At 38.3% G+C, this 21,063-nt stretch overlaps 1 protein-coding gene across 1 annotated transcript; it reads right to left on the reverse strand.

Moving 5' to 3' along the window:
- Positions 1–898: 898 nt before the first annotated feature.
- LOC122077578 (RRP12-like protein) lies at positions 899–20,532 on the reverse strand. Its single transcript, XM_042643549.1, has 18 exons — positions 19,990–20,532; positions 18,798–19,317; positions 18,177–18,437; positions 14,369–14,466; positions 13,788–13,997; positions 13,302–13,706; positions 6,819–6,994; positions 6,515–6,608; positions 6,343–6,399; positions 5,561–5,695; positions 5,400–5,471; positions 4,521–4,634; positions 4,209–4,370; positions 3,912–4,040; positions 3,161–3,262; positions 3,001–3,083; positions 2,047–2,175; positions 899–1,699 (listed from the first exon to the last, which is right to left on the reverse strand). Exons 1-18 carry the CDS (start codon positions 20,485–20,487, stop codon positions 1,105–1,107), a joined length of 3,840 nt encoding a protein of 1,279 aa, XP_042499483.1. The 5' UTR covers positions 20,488–20,532; the 3' UTR covers positions 899–1,104.
- Between the last annotated feature and the right edge of the window lie 531 nt (positions 20,533–21,063).

Below are 21,063 nucleotides of genomic sequence, written 5' to 3' on the forward strand. Positions count from 1 at the left end.
GCGCATTCTTCCTCATGCATTTCCATTGGCCTTTGTGCATGCGCAAGAACCACATGAATTAGGCAATTTTCCAATATTGGACACCCAATTAGTTATCCAAGATTCACCAAAAAAAAAAATTAGTGATCCAAGAGCAGAACCTGGACACATATCTCAATACATAGGTGTGCTTCCTTAGGTCCTCCCATCCCTTGGATTATTAATTGGACATCCAATTAATTGGAGGATTTTTTTTTTTTTTTTCCAACAGCACTTCCCTATAGGAAACAATTCTCCAAATTCATAATAGGGAGGGGGGGTCTCAGAGCCAGGAGGGTAGCATACACCTTATTCCTAAATAATATTAATTTTACTTACATGCTTGCACAGTAGGATGTCAAATATCAGAACCAGGTAAACCGATCGGACCAAATCGAAACCAAGCCGCACAAAAAAAGTGCTTATTTGGTTTGGTTTCAGTATGAGGTATTAGGACCTTGAACGAGCACAAAACCTAATTGAAACCGATTCAAAAGCCAAACCAAAATCGAAACCTAACCGCTAAGAAACTGATAGTAGCCCCCCCCCCCCCAAAAAAAAAAAAAAAAACCATTTTTTTCTCATAAAATTTGTATTAATATGTAAGGTAAACCAAACCATACAAGAACTGTATTTCTTCCCCTTTCAAGGTTTTAATGCAGTATCTAACATATGATAATAGTTGATATATCAGGCAGCAGAAGGTCTTTGAATGCTCTTGCTAGATCATATTGGACCATAAAGATCATTCTCCAATAACTAACTAAACCGTTTTATATTTGGAACCATGCATGAGGTAATACTTGGGTGTAGTCCAAATACCAACAGGCTCTGGCCTTCTTCATAGGCAAATTTCAACTCAATAAGGATTAATGGAAGCTAGCAAAATTGATACTACTCATTCATCTTATATTCAAAAACTTGGGTTTCTTCCCTATAATCATCCGCTGATAAATACATAATGGAACTGATACCCCTCAAAAATGAGACCAACGTCGATCACATTTCAGGATAAATGTTAACCAAATCGCCGGTATGTACCACCCTATTCTTTCTACATTACAGATGATGCATATAGCTCAGACCTCACTTTCTGGTCTTTTTGCTGCCCTTCTTCTGATTCCTCTTCAACTTCAAAGCCTTCACCGACAGTGCATTTGATGCACTCTTGCCTTCCAACTGCTTTGTCAGCTTCACCACACTAGCCATACCCTTCATTGCAGCTGCTCGCTGTTCTGGTCTACGGCTCAACATTTTGCGATCAAGTGGCCAGTATGCATATGGCTCAAGCTTTCCCTTCCTCTTCACATCCCCACCAGCCTTCCTGCTAGAGTACTCGTTCCCTATGTATGCCCACCCAGTTGCTGATGTCTTTCTGCGCTTCTTCTGGGTTTGTTTTGAAGTATTTTCAGATAAATGGCTGTTTGCTTGAGTTCTGACATCCATGTCAGGATCAGCAGGGGACTCTTTCTTCTTTGGCTTTCCTTCCTCACGGACCACCAAGCGTCCTTCAGAATCGATCTCTGGCTCATCATCTGATTCTGGCTTCCGTTTAAGTTGTCCGGAGGATCTGAGGGCCGACCTTGTCCTTAGTTGATCTAGTAAATCAAGTGGATCGTCTCCTAATTGGGCAGAAAATTCTTCTGGCAGGCTTTTAGCTGCTCGATGAGTTCTCTTTGACCTACACATTATCCATGGTCAACAAAGCCACAACAGCTTGTTAGAAATACAAGCAGCGTCAAGAACTATGGCATGCGAAGAAGCTACCAGCCTGTCATCATCCGCCTGGACATGCACTATGGCAGGTAATATTCTAGTAACAGGTGCTAGTTTCATGCTAAAACCTGAGTCTGTACGAACTCTCAAACATTCTTATCAAGCGTCTCAACAGTTCAAATTGGTGAACTTAACAGATATTGAATAGATGGTCTCATTTAACCCCAAAATTTATTTAAAAAAAAAAAAAAAAAAAAGGTAAGTGCTCTTTCCATAAAACAACATATGCTGTTCAAAAATCAAATTGCTGACCTTGATGAAGACAGTTTCGACTGAGCGGCGTTGCTGCGGCGACCAGTAACTGTTGTAGCTTCATCACTACCCTTGGTATCCTCATCCCCAAAATCAGAAAATATTTTTGTATGATTCCACTGACTAAACCTGAAAATATTCAATGATCAGAAATCACCATTAACAAATAGCATATTATGGAGACAACACATAATGAATTTTTATGACAGTTATATGATCAGCAATGATGTATGGAGCTGAATATTGGGCAGTAAAAAAACATAAACAAGTTGAAACAAAGATGCTGACGAGGATGAGTAACAAAATTAGAAAAAAATAAATAAGGAATGAACAAATTAGAGTTAATCTAAGAGTTACTCCAGTATTTAAGTTGCAAGAGATTAGTCTGAGGCAGCATCAACATATGGAATGACGGCCTTTGAATGCTCCAGTACGGAGTTTTGATTTGATTCCAAATTGAATGAGCTAAAAGAGCCAGAGGTAGGCCTAAATGACTCTAGAAGTGGAGAAATACATGCATAATTTAGGACTAATAACAAGTGTCTTTGAATAGAGTCAATCAGAGAAAAGGGAACCATGTAGTCGACCCCATTTAGTTGGGATAAAGCTGAGCTGAGTTGAGTAACTTGAGTTGAGTTGTGTGAAACCCCTTTGTTAAAGTTTTTCACAATTAATTTAATGCCTCCACTGAATTTTTCACTGAAATGTCTACATGGGACCGCAAAAGAAGATCTTATACTTGACAGTACAATATAGAAGGCCATCTTGGAGAATGACACATGATTGCATAGCCCAGGTTCAAAACCACAGGATTTCGTATATTTGATTTTCATTGAATTTCCAGTCTCAAGCTGTATTTAAGAGAATCTGGACTCCAGGCAAAGACCAAGGATAAAGAAAACAAAATTACAAAAAAATAACATCTTTGATTAGTTCTGCAAATGACATAGGTACCTGGATGTGGATGCTTTTGAAAGACGAGACCTAGCTTCTTCCTCAGAGTTAGCCGAACTTCTCCGCTCTTGTCTTTCCTTTATCTGTGCTCACCACAAACAATGTTTGAACAGGAAAGCACTAATTTGATAAGCATTTCAATCAGAAGAATTTTTCTAACCTTCCGGATATTTGTAAGGAGCTTCATGTGTTCTTCAGGCATCACAGCTTTAACAGCCTCTAGACCACATTTCTTAACAAGCATTTCAAGGAGATGCTTGACCTGCCAATACCAAACATAAGTAGACAGAAACATTGATAATGAGGACCATTTCCCCTCAACTCCAAAAATAAATAAATAAATAATAATAATAAATAAATAAATAAAGGGTTCACCAGCTTCAAAAGACAAAAAAGGGGGACAACACTGCAACTGGTACTGATGCCCCGAGGAAAAAATTAGACAAAAATCTGCATTCCATTGATGGTCTGGAAGCACTGGAAACAATCTAGAAGGAATTGCATAAATTGCATGACAGTAACATGGGGGTGTTTCCCAGAAACAATCCACGTTACAAATCCTTCATGTGCTCTCGATGCAATCTACGGAAACAAGGAGTTGACGAGTTTTAAATATCCTCACATTCCCAACAATGCTATTGTAGATGTTAGACGTATGATTTGTGTTTACTATTTTGCAAAACTAGAGGGAGGACCTTGATGCTAATAGTGTCAAAAGGGTTCCTAGCATTCCCTGGGTCATATGTGACAGCTGCACTGCCAAGAGAGGGTTGCTTTAAGTACCAAATGGAATGAGATAACCCTACCAGACCTGAAGGTCATTTAGCTATCCCTCATTAGACAACCTTTCTCTTAATATTTATGATAATAATACTTACTACTTCAGACGTTCAAACCTGAGAAAGACAAACCTTGGCTTTAAAATGGTTCTTAGCGTCATCTTGCCACTTCAACAGTCCTTCAACCATGCTTCTCAAGTGTGTTTGCAAACAGTCAGCTTGTGATTTTGCAATCAATACCTTTACCAGACCTAAATTAGCCTGCATTAAGAATGAAACCAGACAAGCTAATCAATAACTGTGAAGTGAATAAAAAATACACTTTTTAAGTAGCAAGGGATCTGAGACCTTAGATTCGTTTGGCAAGTCAGCTAAAACCAAATAGTTATGATGATGAAAATATATCATTCTGAAAGAGAGTGAATAGACCTTGATTATTTCTCTGTTCTTTCTCTGTAGGAGAAGGAAAGAAGATGGAAGCAAAGTGTAAGCTACTGAGACAAGATCTGAGAATTCATAAGCCAGGCGAGCTAAACCTTTCACTGCAGCACTGATCGTATGTGGTGTTTTACCAGCCATGCATCCAACAACCTGTAATCAGGAGAAATTGCGCCAATAGAGGCATAAGATGGTCGATCAAATTTTAGCCTTCCAAGTAATGTCTCAAAACTTCACAATGTAATGTAATAGACAACATTTAAGAGAACTACAATCACAAACAAGCAACCATCAACATAATACCATGTTAAAAAAATGTTGCAAAAATTCCTTTCTGCCACCTCTATTTTCATCGCCACATGCATGACCAATTTCAACAAGGATCTCATAAGCCTTATTTCTTGTTTTCTTATTAGCCTGCAAAGTTAATTCACAAAAGACACTCGATCAGCAGTTACTAGTAATAAATGTCCGAAATTTCAATTTAAATCTGTCGAGATTGATGAAAATTTCTGTTTCCCCGAGTGTCAAATCACCCCCTTAAGTTACATATCAAGTATGCTACTACTCAAGCTATTCTGGATAGAGTCCAACCAGGGTATATTGCAAAACCATAGGAATACAGTGAGCAGAACGAGAAGTCCAGAACAAACCAACACTGATGTAGCCATGTAGGAAGCGTCTGAAAACATGAACTAAGGATACAAGATGTTGGGAAAAATGGAAGAAGTCCATTTAATTATTGTCCAGGACTTGGCAGTTCTTTCTGCCTCAGTCCAACTCGAAAACTGAGATAAGGAGAATTATTAAAGGAAAGTAGGATATTTATACCCAACTTTGAGGGGGAGGGGTGGAAGTTCCTCTACAGAAACACCATCCTTACAATTTTCTTCTTTCCTTCCCCGCACCTTTAATAAGTCATGGATAATAACTGGATGCCAGTTCAAAGAACTGTTTATGGATCAAACATTGACGGAGACTGGTCAGTTGCCAGCTTTGACCTGCCTTTGGTGCATCAGAGCCATGAGAATCAGTTACTGATCCAATTTCCAGGCCAGCCTGTCTGATTCTGGATGAAGTTTTATATTTCATGGACAGGTAAACTACCATAATAATGACCAAGTCAATAAAAAAGTTCCAACAAATACCTAACCAAAGATTCCAGGAGGCTACAATGAATACCTCTTTCAGTGCAAGTATTATCTCAGTTAGAAAAGAACTAATGACGTTGCTTTTCCTCTGTTCTGTTGCATTCTGTAAAAATAAGAAAAGCTTAGGCTTCAATACATCAGGGGCATACTGCTGAAAGTCTGAAGTAAAGATATGTACAATTTTCTAACAACCTTGGAGGCATGGACAATTAAGAAATATAAGCAATCAAGTCTATGATGTTTGGCTGAGAAGTGACAGGATGGCAGTGCGTCAATCATCAGGTCTAGCAAGTCATCAAGTTTGGTTGAAAGGAACTCATCACGATCCTGCCCATAATTAAGCAAAAATATCAGTCAAAATACCATCTATATTTTAAGATTTCAGCTTCTTGAACTGGTACAGCTACTTCAGACCAGGTTCAAAATATGTTTTCTCCAGTAAAAAAACTAAACACAGACAGCTTCTGCATCAAAGTAAATAAATAAGTGTATCCTTCAAATATTCCATAAACTTGATGACTGGGAAATCCAAATTCATGCTACGTCTATCCAACAGGATGGCTTTGAGATTCAATTGATCAACTGCACTCAAATAAAATCTCATCACAACTAAATCAAATCTGACTACAATAATCCCGTAAAGGATGGCTGTGAGCTTCAATCTATCAACTTCACTCAACTAAACCTTATCACAACTAAATCAGACAGGTCCAAGATTCTCACAGACAATGATCATCTGAATGGAAAAATCTTCACTTGAAATGTTTTAAAATGGTTAATAAACATATCATGGGTCCCTTCCTATCTATATGTCCATGTTTGTGTAAAAACCAACGGAGACAGTGACTACAGTTCAAATACGGGAGGCATCAATCATTCCAAATTACAACATGATGTAACATCAACAAAGCTCCATTTACATTTGATAGTGGACAGATACATAGAGCTTGAGAAAATTGGAATAGAATCAATACCCTGAGAATAATTGAAAGAATTTTGTATGCCTTTTTCTGGACCAAACCTTCTTTAACCTGCAAATCAGAAAATCACAAACATTATAAAGGCAACATTATTAGAAGAGAAAAAAAGATACGAGTACCCTTAGACAACGAACTAGAATCAACAACAATTGGTAGAAAAATATACCTTTAATGCTGGTTTTATTGCAGCAAATAGAAGATCGACCCCTTTAACATGCAAACCAGGAAGAAAAGATACAGCTAAGTCCAATAATCGTGCCCTGAAAATACAATAAAGAGAGGTAAGACTGTCAGAAACAAATAACAATAATAATATAAAAAAACTACAGAGGCAATCTTCATCCTTCCCCACGATTAAGATCTGACGTATTTTACAATTAAAATGAGAGGATCTTTCTATAAACAACAGCACTGAGAATTTTCAAACTACTAAGAGAATGAACCCATATGTATTAGAGAAGAAAGCATGCCTCCGAGCAAGTGATGGTGGACCTTCAGTCCCTGCGCCATCAATCTGCATAGCACTGTTTCTAGACTGTTCAGCTTTAGCAGCCTCAGTCTCCGCCAAAAGCCTCTGCATTGTTCTTGTGAAATTCCTCATGATTACTTCCTCATTTGATATGGAAGCAAACTCACTGATCGTGGACTGTAAATGGTTCAAAAAAATTGTTATGTGCTTCTTAAACTCCCAAGCACCATGCATGAGACAGATGACAACTAATATCACTTAGAAGAGCTCATTCATAGAATGGTTATAAAAACCAATGATTGACAATTCTAAAGTTAATTTGCATCAATACTTATTAGCATTTCTGTTGTTGGAAACTTGGCATAATATCCTGTTAATCAAGGAAGATGCAATAGAGAGAGATTTAACTGAATAAAAAGTCTGGGAATGTAGTATGGAAACAGCCTCTTTAACAAAAGAAATGGGCAAACTAACAAGCCCAAGTCCATGAGATAAGATGAACAGCTCTCCTTTTTCTTCAGAATGTACAAAGTATTTGATGATTATAGGTCAAATATGTTTCCATCTTTTCACTTCATCAAGGATAGGAAGATAAAAAGTCCAAGAAGGCTGTCCTATCAATTCCACAGCTTATTCTAGCAAATTGGAGTTTGAGCTTTAGAAGAAATACTGCTATTCTTCATTGTGAACCCACTTCGATGTTTTCTAAAGGACTGGAGAAAATTCCTAGTTGTTATTAACTCATTATGATATGAAAACACCCTTGTTGCCTTTGTTCTCTTCTCTTTCAACTATTTTGTCCTTTATTTGAATTTGGCACCAGTAAACAACCTAGATTGCCATTTCGTTGCTGCATTTAATCCATGCCTTGCTGTGCCAAGGAATTGCTACATAACTTATTTTATGAAGAAGCATATTACAAAGACACAAAGCAAACAGATAATGCCCATTCAAGCTCCAGATTTAGTAACCTCATCTGCTGAAGCCTTTATCACACGGAACACACTAAGATCAAACTCCTTTTGATAATGCAGAAATATTTCCAAACAAACTGTGCTCTTACCCTCTCTCCCCCTTTTCAGCCCATGAAAATGGTCCAAGGCTCTCTAGCATCTTCCCACTTCCTCCACACCCTTGATGTCCAAAAATCATGTATTACTTAGGACGCATAAATAGGCCGTTCCCTCAATAAAAAAGTAACAAAGATCGCAAAAACACAAGACTTGAATGATGACAGCAACAACAATAAAAATTAACTATAACTTCTCTAAACACCTCCTACATACTATTTTGGGGTCATAGATTTCCTCAAGGACAATATTCCACTCAGTTACGAATTTCTTGTCAGCACCGACTCAGAGAATAGATTGTAGCCTGATCTTGGAATACATGGCCATTTAATTCCCTAAAGGAACCTTGAACAAGGATGGATCTGTCCTATATCCACAATACCCTTGGCAAGCCTGAGGACTCCAGACCACAGCTGTCACATCACCTAGAATGACCTAAGACATTGGAAGAAGCCTGGACACAAGGAAACTAAGACACCCGCCTAGGTGACCAGGGCATCTAGATGTGATGTAGATTGAAGGAGGAAAGAAAGTGGACAGATCAGCGCAGCAAGCCACCCAGCCAACTTGGCCCAGACCAATCAGCCCACAGGTTTTTGGGCTTGACAACTGGGCTGGGTATTAACCAGCTTTAGTTCTCAGCATTTGTGGGCCTGACAGGATCAGATCAGATCAGATCTTGTGTGGGGTCTACTTAAAAGTGATGTAAGATTGGTTCACCCTAGGCAAAGAACCCCAATAGTGCTGCTATGCTGGTTTGATTGCTGCAGGAATGGACCAGCATAGGACCAAAATTGTGGGGCCATGCTGGCTGCCTAGATCAGCCCAAAGGCTGGTTGGGTTGGCTGGCTTTCTTCCTCCTCCAATAATGTAGGCCAGCATGGGCGTCTACATCAAGAATACTGTATACTGCTGGAAACTTCCTGATTGCCATGGAAAGATTCTAGTGGAGGATACCTTAGATAGTTTTATTCTTGAAATTATTTAGCTGAGGAATTCTGTTTAGTAGTTTCTATGTTAGCACTTTCTATTTTCTAGATTGTTGCGAGTTATTATATGGTTGCTTAATTGTAACGGATCTCTTACTACTTGGAGAGTTTCCTATTGTGTGTAGCCATCAGCATATTATAAATAAAGGGACTTAGCCTCCTACGAATTTGAATTTTTCAAAATAAGTCTTGCTTGAACAACCATGGGGTGTGAGAAGCAATCTTCTGTGGGATTCCAGATTGAAGAAAGTGGAAAACCTTCTCTACAGTAGCTGAGATACCGACATATCCTACTAGTCTACTGCTACTCTTCTTATTTTCATTTTTCTTTCATTATGTCTTTTAATTTACAGCAACTTTCAGAGCCTGTGTGGGTGGTTCATTGGTGATCAGAACTGAAGCCTGGTGTGCCTTTTGTCCCCTACTAACTCTGCTGTTATTTCTATAATCACTCAACTCAGTTCTGTCCCATTTCAGCAGCCTGCGATTCGAGAAGTCTTCACTATTCTGGTTTCAGATTGGACCTATCATATCAACCTTTCTAACCATGGGATTGGGCTCATATTTTGACAAGATTTTCCCCTTCAAGGAGAGTCCATTTGATCCAAGTATGAAGTACCTCTGATAGGTTGATCTCTATGTACCTGCAGTATATTAACTTTCTATTTTTTGATATTACCTAGTTCCTAAATTCTGTCTATATCATATTTTGCAGATCCAACAGTAAGGTTGCTCCATTGTGACGTCATGATTGTGGGTTCAAGTTGGGAAACAGCCTCTTTGTGAAGCGAGGGTAAGGCTGTGTGCATTATGACCCTACCCAAACCCCACAGTGGCTGGAGCCTCGTTCACAGGGCATGTCCCTTTTTTATTATTAGTTCTGCAGATCCAATCATCGGATCATTCTGATTCTTGGACCACTGGTTCTACAGGCTATTTACAGTATTCAACCAGCCTTCCTGCCACATCATAATGTAGAACTAGAATCACAAGTGATCCTAATCTCAGGAATGATCTGAAATTCTGGCTGAATAGAGAAGATGTCCTCCAAATGGCTTGGTTCTAGCTCGCAAACAGTCTCTCACAACAAACAAATAAAAAGAAAATAAGAAAAGAAAGAGAATTCGATGGAGGGTTGAGAAGGGGGAAGAACTAGTGAATGGGCATCTCACCTAGGGCATCTCACCCAACTGCATCCCACAGCACAACAACATAAGCCATCTTTTTTTTTTTTCATTCATAAATTCGTGTTCAATGTTGTAGCCCCTTACAAACTTATATAGAATACTCAAAACTGACTCAAACACTAAAAAGGAAAGGCCTAACTCAATCCTTAACTAATTGGGAAACCTAAACTGATTAAAAAACTGAAATAACAAAGGAAATAGACTCAAACAAGGCTCTAACTAAAGTAATGAATTAAATCTTGTTCTCCTACTTTCTACCCATATTTTAGGCCATTTAAAATGGCCCATTACGAAGCAAACCCATGGGATCAAAGGCCCAACACATACATAACCCAGCCTAAGACTTATTTGCAATAAAATAAGTCCATTAAGTGACTTATGTGCATCACATCAGATTTCTGGATATCAAGTTGTTTAAGTTTTCTAATTCTTTTGTTTTCTAACATCTCCTTAATAAGGGTGTCAACCAGTACGGAACAACAGGCCAAGAGACAATACCGAAACCCTACAACACCGAGAAAGATACCCACAATTCAATACCTATATCCTACCCCAGATCGGTACGATTTCGGTACAATATTTTGCCATATTTTGCCTTATATGTATATACAGTCGGTATATTGGCATGGTATTCAGTATGATTTCGGTCGGTATGTTTCGGTACATACCAAACAGTTTTGTCTTAAATACGTACCGTAACGTACCGGGAAGAAATAATTGTCATATTGAAATCATACCAAATCTCCTTCAGTATGGTTTCCATACAATGATTCGATAAGGTTTTGATATCGGTATTCAGTATCGGTAATTTCAAACCGAAACCGAATATTGAATACCGAATCCAAAATCGAGCCGAATTAACCGAACCAAACCGAACTGAATTAATTCGGTTCAAATTCAGTTTGAGTATGTGAGTATAGACCTCGGTTCGGCTCGGTTTTGGTTTAGGGTGTAAGAATCGTCGATTTGAACCGAAACCAAACAGAATTTCTCTTAAAACCGAAAAAATGAAAAAACCCTAGTATCGTTAAGAGAGACTTTTTAGGTGGTAACTGTTTTTTTGCAATTTATCATCATATATTTACATGCTAAGACAATTTTGGAGTTCCATAAGGCCCATAACTTGAGCCCATTATGGCCTTTGGTCCATCACAATCATGGTCCAAAAGTGGAACCATTTTCATGACTGATAAAAACTGAGGTACAAAACCGAATTAAAACCACATCAAAACCGAATTGGAACCGAAACCGAACCGAGCAGAACTAAATCGGCTTGAGTATCTAAATACGGAACTGAGTCAGTTCTCGGTATGGTTCTGGTCCACCTTATCATCATTTTTTACGAAATCGAACCGAACCAATTGACACCCTTACCTTACTGCCATATAATGTGGGTTAGTTCCATGCAAGGTTCAAAATTGCAGTCAAAATTTTTTAACATACATCGAGAGTGGACATACACGAGAGGCTTATATCACCGATTCACACACAATGGTGTCGAGTATGATAGCATGGACCCCATAGACATCTCAATTAGGAGCTTGGTTGACACTCTAGGAGGTAGAGTATGGAGAGTGGTATTTATAGGGAGCAATTGCATGCACCGTCAACTATATATGGCATGGGGAACCACGATTAGACTACAATCATCACTATAGTCAGTTTGCTCAGTTTGGACATGTGCAGCCACATGCCACCTCCTTTCCCTCTACCACTAAGTAAAAGAGTCAAGTTTTGTGGATAGCATATTTGGGATTCTAGCCCCCAGCCATACATGCCGGTGCAGGTTCTGATGCAACAAGCACCATATTGTAACGGTGGATCTCAATTCGGTTCATTACATTTCAGAGATATCTACCCAAGGATAAGGTCCCTCCACTATGTTGATGATAATGTGTATAGGGCTGTTGTCGCAGACTTCGAGTATTACCTCTGACATACTATGATATGGCTAGCCTTTGTGATTCAATCAGAGCAAAGCATGCGTTAACGTCAGCAACAACAATATGGTGGTTATGATGATATGGCCCAAAACTCATTTCAATACTAAGAGTCTAAGTCTCTAGGATGAGTATAATATATCTACATTTGCCATGTAATACGTATTGTACCTATATAGCTATGTGGCTTATCTTGTCATTTCAATGTATATGAATGTGACTCATCAGTCATCAATGTTAATTGCTAAACAATTAAGTCATTATCAATGATGTTTTTTTAAATCCTTATGATTATTTACACTTTTTAAATTAATTATGTGTTCCAACTTCTAAAAGTATTAGATATTGTGTCATGTGTGGAGTGTGGAGTGTGGATTGTGGATTGTGGAATAAAGCATACTAGCCCAGGGTCCAAAGAGTCGAAGACTACTTACATAGGGTACAAAGTCAAAGTACCATTTTAGGTTTGATTTTTACACCAGAAAAAATAAATATAAAAAATTTGATGTTCCACTGTGTTTAGAAGGTGTAATATAGGGTAAATTGGAAGTTTCAGGGGCTACAAAGACCATATGGCCACCGAGACCAACCACTGAGTCGACCAATAAAAAACGCAAGATCTTGCTATTTTGGCTTAGCGAGATCAGGGCCAAGATCGAGATCTTAAACCTTGGTCCAGTGTGGCAGTGCCGGTAGCATTGACAACTGCTACACCATCCCTGACAGTAGCTTCGGCTGCTGCTTCTAAACAAACAATGGTTGTTTGCTGTTTCTGGTTCCTCTTCTTCTTCCTTCTCCCATTAATATTCTACCATTTTCCCTCTCCTTTCTTTCTCTCTTAATTTTCCTATATTTTCCATCATCCCTACTTTTTGCACCATTTTTCTTCTTTTTTGGGTGTAGGCACCTTGGCCAACTTTGCAACCAAAGGCATTCAAGGTTAAGGAGCACCTTGTCGCCTAGGTGATGTCTCGACAATTATGCTTAGAACCTTTAGTGATGAGCTGGTGTGGAAATTCAGAGAAATATTGCTCCAGAAAATGACTAATTTACCCACCTATTTTTCTTGGACTAGAGTAATATATATATATATATATATCTAATCAAAGTGGGAGTGTTTAGAGGATGCATTTCACAAGACAATACCTCAAGATCCTATTAAAACTCACACCACCATGGCAAGATCCAAATTCAAGATAACACTGAAATAAAATAACAAGAAAGGAAGAAGTTAACACAGTTACCATAGGCATGCAACTACTACATATATATATATATATATATGCATAGAAAAGTACCTGCAAATGTCCACCACTATCATTTAAAGACTCCTCGAAGATCCGTGATAAAAGTAACAAAAACTCACGAGCAGAAGACCTCAGAATATTCAAATTATCTGCTGCAACTTGTGGCGTATAATAGGCCCGAGCTCTCTGTTCAGGAATTCTTATTTCATCATTAGACTGATCCTTATTCTCTTCCAGCGATCTCCTATTCTGTTCAATGAGCCTCTGCAGGCCGGAATATATGATATCACGTGCATCAGGCTCATCCTGAAGAGCACTGCATAATGCTATTTTGAGATCCTTGAAACTATCAGCATTATCTAAAGGATAGTTGCAGAACGCAGGCAACAAGGACCACAGTTTACGTGCAAGTCCTTCTGCGATTCTTGCTGAGACAATCCGCCCCTCTTGCTCAAGCTGCCAAAAGCAGGCATTACTAGTAGAACAAACACATACTAGGAAGCAAAACCAAGCTACATACTAAGGCAAGGTTCATACCATCCGGGATTTCTCCCTCATCAGTTCTTTCATGCCCAAGATTGACTTTGTAAAGAAGCTCAAACGAGCGCCCACAGTATGATTCTTCAAAATCGGAATCACCCAATCATTAACCTCAGAGAGGTCTTCTGCCTCCAAATTAAGGGGAATTAAGCTTAAGAAAGATTCAGGCCCCATGGCACCAAGAGCTGATCCTAAACATTCATGAAGCTGCAAATTCCGAATGACATCGACACCTCAGCAAGTAGATCAACAACAATAACTCAGCCTTATCCCAACTAAATGGGGTCAGCTAATCTCAGCAATTAGATCAATTCTACAAATTTTAGAGCTAGAAACACAGTTTAAGGGAAAAAGTATGGGAAATAAATTTTCAAAATTGAAATTATTTCGGTGAACAATAACATTGATCTTCAATAATATTCAAGGTAGAATATAGATATTGATAAACTAACCATACAAAGTACCGAAATATATTGTTGGACTGAAATTAAAGATGGATAATTCAGCTTCATGGAGAAATGAGATTCATCCTATAAATAAAAGTTTCTTTTTTATTTAAAAAAAGAAATTGTGATCACCTGTTCCCTGGAACTGGAACGGAGGTCTTCCTTTGGTAGCTTCTGCATATCTACTAGGCTCTTAATGGTTCCTCTCAATAGATAGGAGGAATATTCTCCTGGGGATTGGATAATAACCAGAGGGTGAGTAAAGGAGTAAATCAAGTACAATAAATCATAACAATGTCGGGGTAAATTTAGTAATTTTAGTATAGAAAAAAAAGGATCACTTGTCGTCCTGCACACATGGACAGAACAGTGGTGGGGGAGGAAACACTAACAGACACAACATAAATCAAACAACCCAAGAACTTTCATACTTGTCAAGCGACAAGGCGACCCAAGGCACCCAACTGTTATATTTTATTTCCCCTCTTCTAACATAATTTAGTATGCTACATATACTTTATATCATTAAAAATAAACATTAAGCCACAACAAGTCATCAAAAATCAACATTAAGTCACATCAAGCCATAAAAAATCAACATTTAGAGAAATGTTCTTATACTAAAACAAGTTTGACTGGTCAAATGATTATTTTTATATGAGAATTTTTGTATTAGATAGAGCACAAAACCAACTTTCCAACAAATCCAAGATTGCTTAAATTTGATTTATATTAAAGGACTTATGTTCCGGTCAAACCTTATTTGGTGTGTCAATGTTGTTTAAAATTACCCTGAATGGAAATAATAAATTTTTAAGGGAAATTATGTCCCCCTCCCCTGTAGTTTGCCGAAATTACATGCGGGTCCAAGGGTTTGAACAATTTACGCCCCCTCCCATGTAGTTTGAAAGATTTTTACATTTGAGTCCAATCCGTTAGTGTCCGTGAGTTTGAAACTGTTAGCTGATGAGGTCACCATTTTTATACCAAAAATGCCCTCAAAATTAAGTGAAGAGACCAAAAGACCCGTCAAACGAAGAAAAGAGGGGAGGAACGTTAAGTGAAAAATCCCTCTTTCACTTTCATCATCTTCAACCTAGGTCTTCAATCCTTGCTCTGCAAATCTTCAGCCTCAGGCAGCCAAGAACACCAAGTAGGGAAGGAACCGTTCATTGAAGCTGTTTACACGAGGATGGAAGCTCCATTTGATCAGCTTCTTGATCGGCTTGAGCCGCCCGCAACTTGTATTATAGCCGAGTCTTCCTTGGGATGGGCAGTAGCCATAGGAAATCGGAGGAATATTCCGGTGAGTCTGCTCTGGCCGATGGCGCCGTCGCTGTTTTCATTGCATTATCATTATCACCTCCTTGTTGCTCACGGCCATCTACCAGTTCCATTTAAAAATTTTCTCAGGTTTGTTAAAAGATTTTCTAAGTATCAATCATATCTTCTCGTATTTTTTTCCTATTTTAAGTATTTGTCTGAAAGAATCATAGAAATCTGATTTCTTTTGCTTCAAAGAAAGGAAAGATGAGATCATTACCTACATCCTAGGAATCCCTGCAATTCACTTTGGATATCTGCCATCTGCCTCCTTCTATGAGCTTCAAGCCCATGTAATTGACACCTTAAGGGGAATCCTTCCAATACCCATCTACCCAATAGGTCCCTCCATACCTTTCATGTTACTCAAGACACACTCACACCATCTGAAACCAGTAATGGCAATGTTCCGAATTACCTCAAGTGGTTGGATTGTCAACCCAAAATTTTTGTCTTGTATGTTTCATTGGGTAGTTTCTTACCTGTGTCCGCCACACAAATGCATAAAATTGCAATGGGGTTCACATCAGTGTGGTTCGATACTTGTGGGTTGCTCGCGTTGAAGCCTCCAACTTACAAGATACTTGTGGCGAAATGGGACACGCAGTGCCATGGTGCGATCAATTGAGGGTCTTATGCCATTCATCTGTGGCAGGGTTATTGACACATTGTTACTCAGGAGTGCCCATGCTCACTTTTCCTCTGTTACTTAACCAAATTCCTAATATTACTTTGATTGTGGAAGACCGGAAGATCAGCTTGAGAGTGAAAGAGGGTAGTAGAGTGGAAAATGTGGTTGGAAGAGATAAGACTGCTCGTGTTGCCCGAGGTTGATGGGTGGAGAAGAAGGAATAGAGCTGAGGGAGAGAGCTAAAGAACTTCAGAGACCTTGTCAAAGAGCTATTGAGAAAGATGGATCTACTTTACAAACGGTGGTGGCCAACCCCCAGATAGGTAGGATTTCATCGGTATTGTTGTCCTTCTCGTCATCAACTCCATCATCAGTTTCATTGAAGAAAACAACGCCAATAACGTTGCTGCAGCTTTGATGGCTAACCATTCGTTAGAGTGAATCAGATTCTCACCGGAGATTTGCAAAGCTTTTCTCTACCCAAGTTTTCTTGCAGATGGGGGCGATTTGCAATCCTGTTTTCCCCAAAACTTCTCCAACGGTTATGTGTTAGGGATGATTTGAGTGTTTTGGATACAAGAGAGTATAAAAGGGTATAATGGTCATCTTATCTAAAGACTTTCCTACTAAAGGGGGGTAATACGGTCTTTTGCTCCATAAAACTAATAGCATGTTTACACCGTCAATGATAGGGGAGGGGAGCGTAAATCGTTCAAACCCTTGGACCCACATGTAATTTCGGAAAAATACAAGGGAGGGGGCGTAATTTTTCCAAGTTTTAAACATCAAAACAAAAGATTATTTTACTGCTCTTTCGGTTTTTTTTTAGTGATTTTCTGTCACAATAAGATTTATAAAATTTTTAAATTTGAGAAAAACCCTAGCATTCAAAAGTTGAAAATTGCCCCTATAACCAAAATTTCAGTTATTTTTCTTGAATTGGGGAGTTGACTTTTTATCCTTTGGGATTTTGAATTTTTAAATATTTTTATTAGATTCATTTGGGGGGCGTTTGCTTATTTATGAATAATATCTTAAGTAAATGAAATAAAAATTATAAATCATTCATTTAAAATTTTATAAGTGAGTAATTCAGAACAACATGTCCAAACAACAGGCAAGAGGGTCAAATCAGTTGTCACATAGCAGAAAAGCATTGCTGTGGACAGGAGGAGCTATATAAAAGGCCCATAAAGCTATATTTCCGGAAACCCTAAAGTTAGAAGTAACTGCTGTGTAAACTTTGTACAATCTATGTTTATTTGCTTCCTTCTATTTTTTGAGTGTTAAGGGATTGAGGGTTGAGGCTTATCCTGATTCAAAATCAAGGTTCCAGAAGGTATTAGTAAAGGAATGACAAGAAAACAGATTCTAAAAACTGGCAGACATCAAAGTTACCATAACAACATGATGGGCACTATGACAGCTACTTAAGGCATGTATGATAATGTTCTTGGTCTACTAATCTCCAGAACCCCGCCAACTTCTTGGGTACCCAGAAGCCGTGACAACTATGGTTTTGATCTCAGATTCAAGCCAGATTTTACAGACTAAAGTCTTTCTGCATAACAGGTCCATTGATTACAGTTTCAGACCTATCTGATCTAAATTGCGGAAAAGTTATTAACTTTCTCTGTTTCGGTTTCTTATTCATACCACCTGTGAGATCTTGTGCAAGCTAAATTTCTGCTGGATTTTCCTGGCTCGAGTTTAGCCTTCACCATATCCTCTCCAGCAATCACTAGGTTAATAACAAGTATACACACTGTAGCAGATTGCAATGATCCCAACATACAAGAATACATATAAAAGCAGAAATTTGCAGTAAATCATAATAAAAAATATAAGTGTAATTGTTTAAGCATGTCACCAGGTTTTGCTTGAAGGACCAAAAATACTTTCTTATTGTACATCCAAGAAGGAAAGAACCCCTGAAATGAAATGAAATGAACTATATTCCAAAGGACATAGAAATAAAAGAAATACCTAGTTTATCAAACATTGTTGAAACAACCTGAAACACCATGTCCCAAACTGCAATGTACTGATAACCAAGTAAACTCTCAATTGTGGCACATATTTTTTCTATGATAGTTGGCTGTGACCTTCTTGCATCAATTTCAGCATTGACCACAATCTGGTCCACCCCTTGCTTGATCAATCTTTCATCAATGCACGCAATTATTATACTCTTAAATGCTTCCATGGCTGCAAACAAAGCCTCCCCATGCTCACATGCCAAAATTTCTGTCGAGACCGAAATACAACACTGATTCAGTAAGTGCAAAAGGTGTTATAATGCTGTCTTCAAGTAGTCCCAAATTCTCCACTGATTTCATCATATTCAAAACTTAACATTTCAGTTAATTCAATTTTAATTATAGTGGATTTTAAGACTTCCGGCGATTCCACTGAATCACTGTCATAATTCAATACTGGTCCCACAAAATCAAATATTGCAGTGATTTTGATCAAAGTTTGTCCACAACTCCACATTTATTACAAAGATGGATCTGCACTTGGAATAGGGAAACGTTTTTAACCCTACATAATTAAGAACTTTAAGAAAAAAAACATTTATCAATAAGGAAAAGGAAAATCACAAACCTCCAAGCGCATTGAACACAAGAGGAAGCTCAATCACGCAGAGTTGTCTATTCAAGGCATAAGCTTTTCGTATGCCACCATCTAGTAAGCGTGCAGTGAAAGTCATGCCATCTACGGACTTCTCATCGGCAGAGACAGATTTTGCAAGAGAGCGCAACAAATCTAGCAGATCTTTAGGAGAAACTTCTGAAGTTGGAAAGAGACAAAGTGCAAGCAAACAATCTGTTATTCGCCTAGAAACAATGGGTTGTCGAACTTTCAAGAGAGACTTGAAGTTGTTTAGGACGCTTGTTGTGGACTTCATGGGCATTAAAGGTAGGCAGTCTTTCAAAGCGTACAGAATATGTAAAACCTCTTGTGCTCCTTTGGGCCTTTCTGAAGCATTAGAATTTGATCCACCAGCAAGTAGGAGAAATTTTGCAAAGATGTCTGTGATTCCTTCACTGGCAGGTGCCAGCACCCCTGACCCTTGAAAGCTTCGTAGGACGTCACGAAGACATGTATGTGATTGCCTTCTTACCTGTTCAAAATCGAGCTGACCATGTTATTCCATGTAATTTTTATGTTCAGTCCACAAGGCATGGGCAGAAAATGACCATCTACAGTGCACATAATTCAATGATTCCACAAAAGATATTCTTGGTTAAACATAAAGTAAACACGACCGAACAATCTCAACCATCCATGTTATTCAACAACCACACAGGGGTGCTCAAAAATAATGTCTTCAACAATAAACTTTCCAACTCCATGAGAGGGTGGGCCGGGTAGCATAGTCATAACTAAGCTGTACAACTAAACAAGTAATTGGGAAATTTATATTTAAGCTACACAATACACAAAATTTCAACAACCACACAGGGGGTGCTCAAAAATCAAGTCTTCAACAATAAATTTTCTAACTCCATGAGAGGGTGGGCCGATAGATAACTGAGCTGTACAACTAAACAAGTAATTGGCAAATTTATATTTAAACTACACATACACAAAATTTCCTAGATTGAATAACTATGATTTAACGAACTCAGTATTAAGAATGTATCAATAATTAACACCCATCCAGAGAACTTTAGCTTCCAATAAACCACGGATAAATTATGCAAAACATTTGCTTGAAATGTAGAAATGTCAATTATATAAATATCGTAATATGGAAGAGAATTTATGCAGAGTGTAAGGACTGAAATTTTACCTTATCGTCAGAATGGGTAACGAAGCTAAGAAGAAGGGAATAAAGATTAGAAATCTCCAACCAGCTAGCCTTATCACTGACAATAAGAAAATGCGAAACGCACTTCAATCCCGACGTCACGGCTCCTACAGTCACGGATTCAGAACGAAGGACTCGAACTATCGGTTGCATAACAAAATCTCTCTTCTTTCTCAAAACTGCGACTGACACCTTTGGAAGAATCATCGATAGAAAAGTTAGAAGAGCTGTGATTACAGGATCAGAAGCTATGGAACCATTGGAAATTCGATCAAGTGAAGAAATTGTTGCGCCAAAGTAAACTACAGCCGTTAATGGAAGTCCTTGTTCTTTGAGTTCTTGGGACATGGCGCCGATGACTGAGCAGAGGTGCTGATGATCTTCCTGTACGGAGTTACCGAATCGCGAGAGGATTGAATTGCAAAGGTCGTCGCTTTCTTCCATGGGAAATTGCGGTTCGTGCATTTCCAAGCCCTCCATGGTTGCAGAGGATTTAGGAGTTTAGGGCCTTTCAAGGAGGAAGAGAAACAACAGTAGGGTTTATACATTTTCTAACCTTCCTTTCTTACCCTCAACCACGTCACTTTTATCCTTTTCTAAATGAGGTGTTTTTTGTAATTTCGATGTCATCCTCCCTTCTTGTAAAAGATGTGACTTTGAAAACAAAATCGTTTACCCAAATCCAACCGGACCGTTTACACCGAGATCGCAAGATCGTTTAATAAATGGTTCGATTTTGGTTTCAAATTTAAGACCGATTAGTTAAATGAGTTGGGTTGATTCTAATTGTTTAACTCATTGGTTTCAAACCGAATGAATACCATGAAAACGAACTGTTTAAACTGTCAAACCAATCTGATTAATCCGTATAACGATTAAATATTTGATTGTTTTAACAAAACATAATGGTTTAATTTAGGGAATAATTAAGGACCATAAAGGCTATCCATAGGTCTATTCAATAATCTATTCTTGTTATGTGGTTATGCAGTTAAATTCTTGCTTCTTCATTGCCTCATTTAATTTGATACAAGATTGAAGCGTTTATCAACAAAA

Source organism: Macadamia integrifolia, chromosome 1 (assembly GCF_013358625.1).
Source record: "Macadamia integrifolia cultivar HAES 741 chromosome 1, SCU_Mint_v3, whole genome shotgun sequence".
Taxonomy (NCBI): Eukaryota; Viridiplantae; Streptophyta; class Magnoliopsida; order Proteales; family Proteaceae; genus Macadamia; species Macadamia integrifolia.

What these genes read in the sequence shown, in the direction of transcription:
- LOC122077578 (XM_042643549.1), bottom strand. Translation starts at nt 20,487, where the DNA reads ATGGAGGGCTTGGAAATGCACGAACCGCAATTTCCCATGGAAGAAAGC. An exon ending in AACAATGTTTGATAAACTAG is followed by an intron (nt 14,467 to 18,176) that starts GTATTTCTTTTA and finishes TCCAATCCCCAG; the next exon opens with GAGAATATTCCTCCTATCTA. An exon ending in CCACCATCACTTGCTCGGAG is followed by an intron (nt 6,609 to 6,818) that starts GCATGCTTTCTT and finishes TTGTATTTTCAG; the next exon opens with GGCACGATTATTGGACTTAG.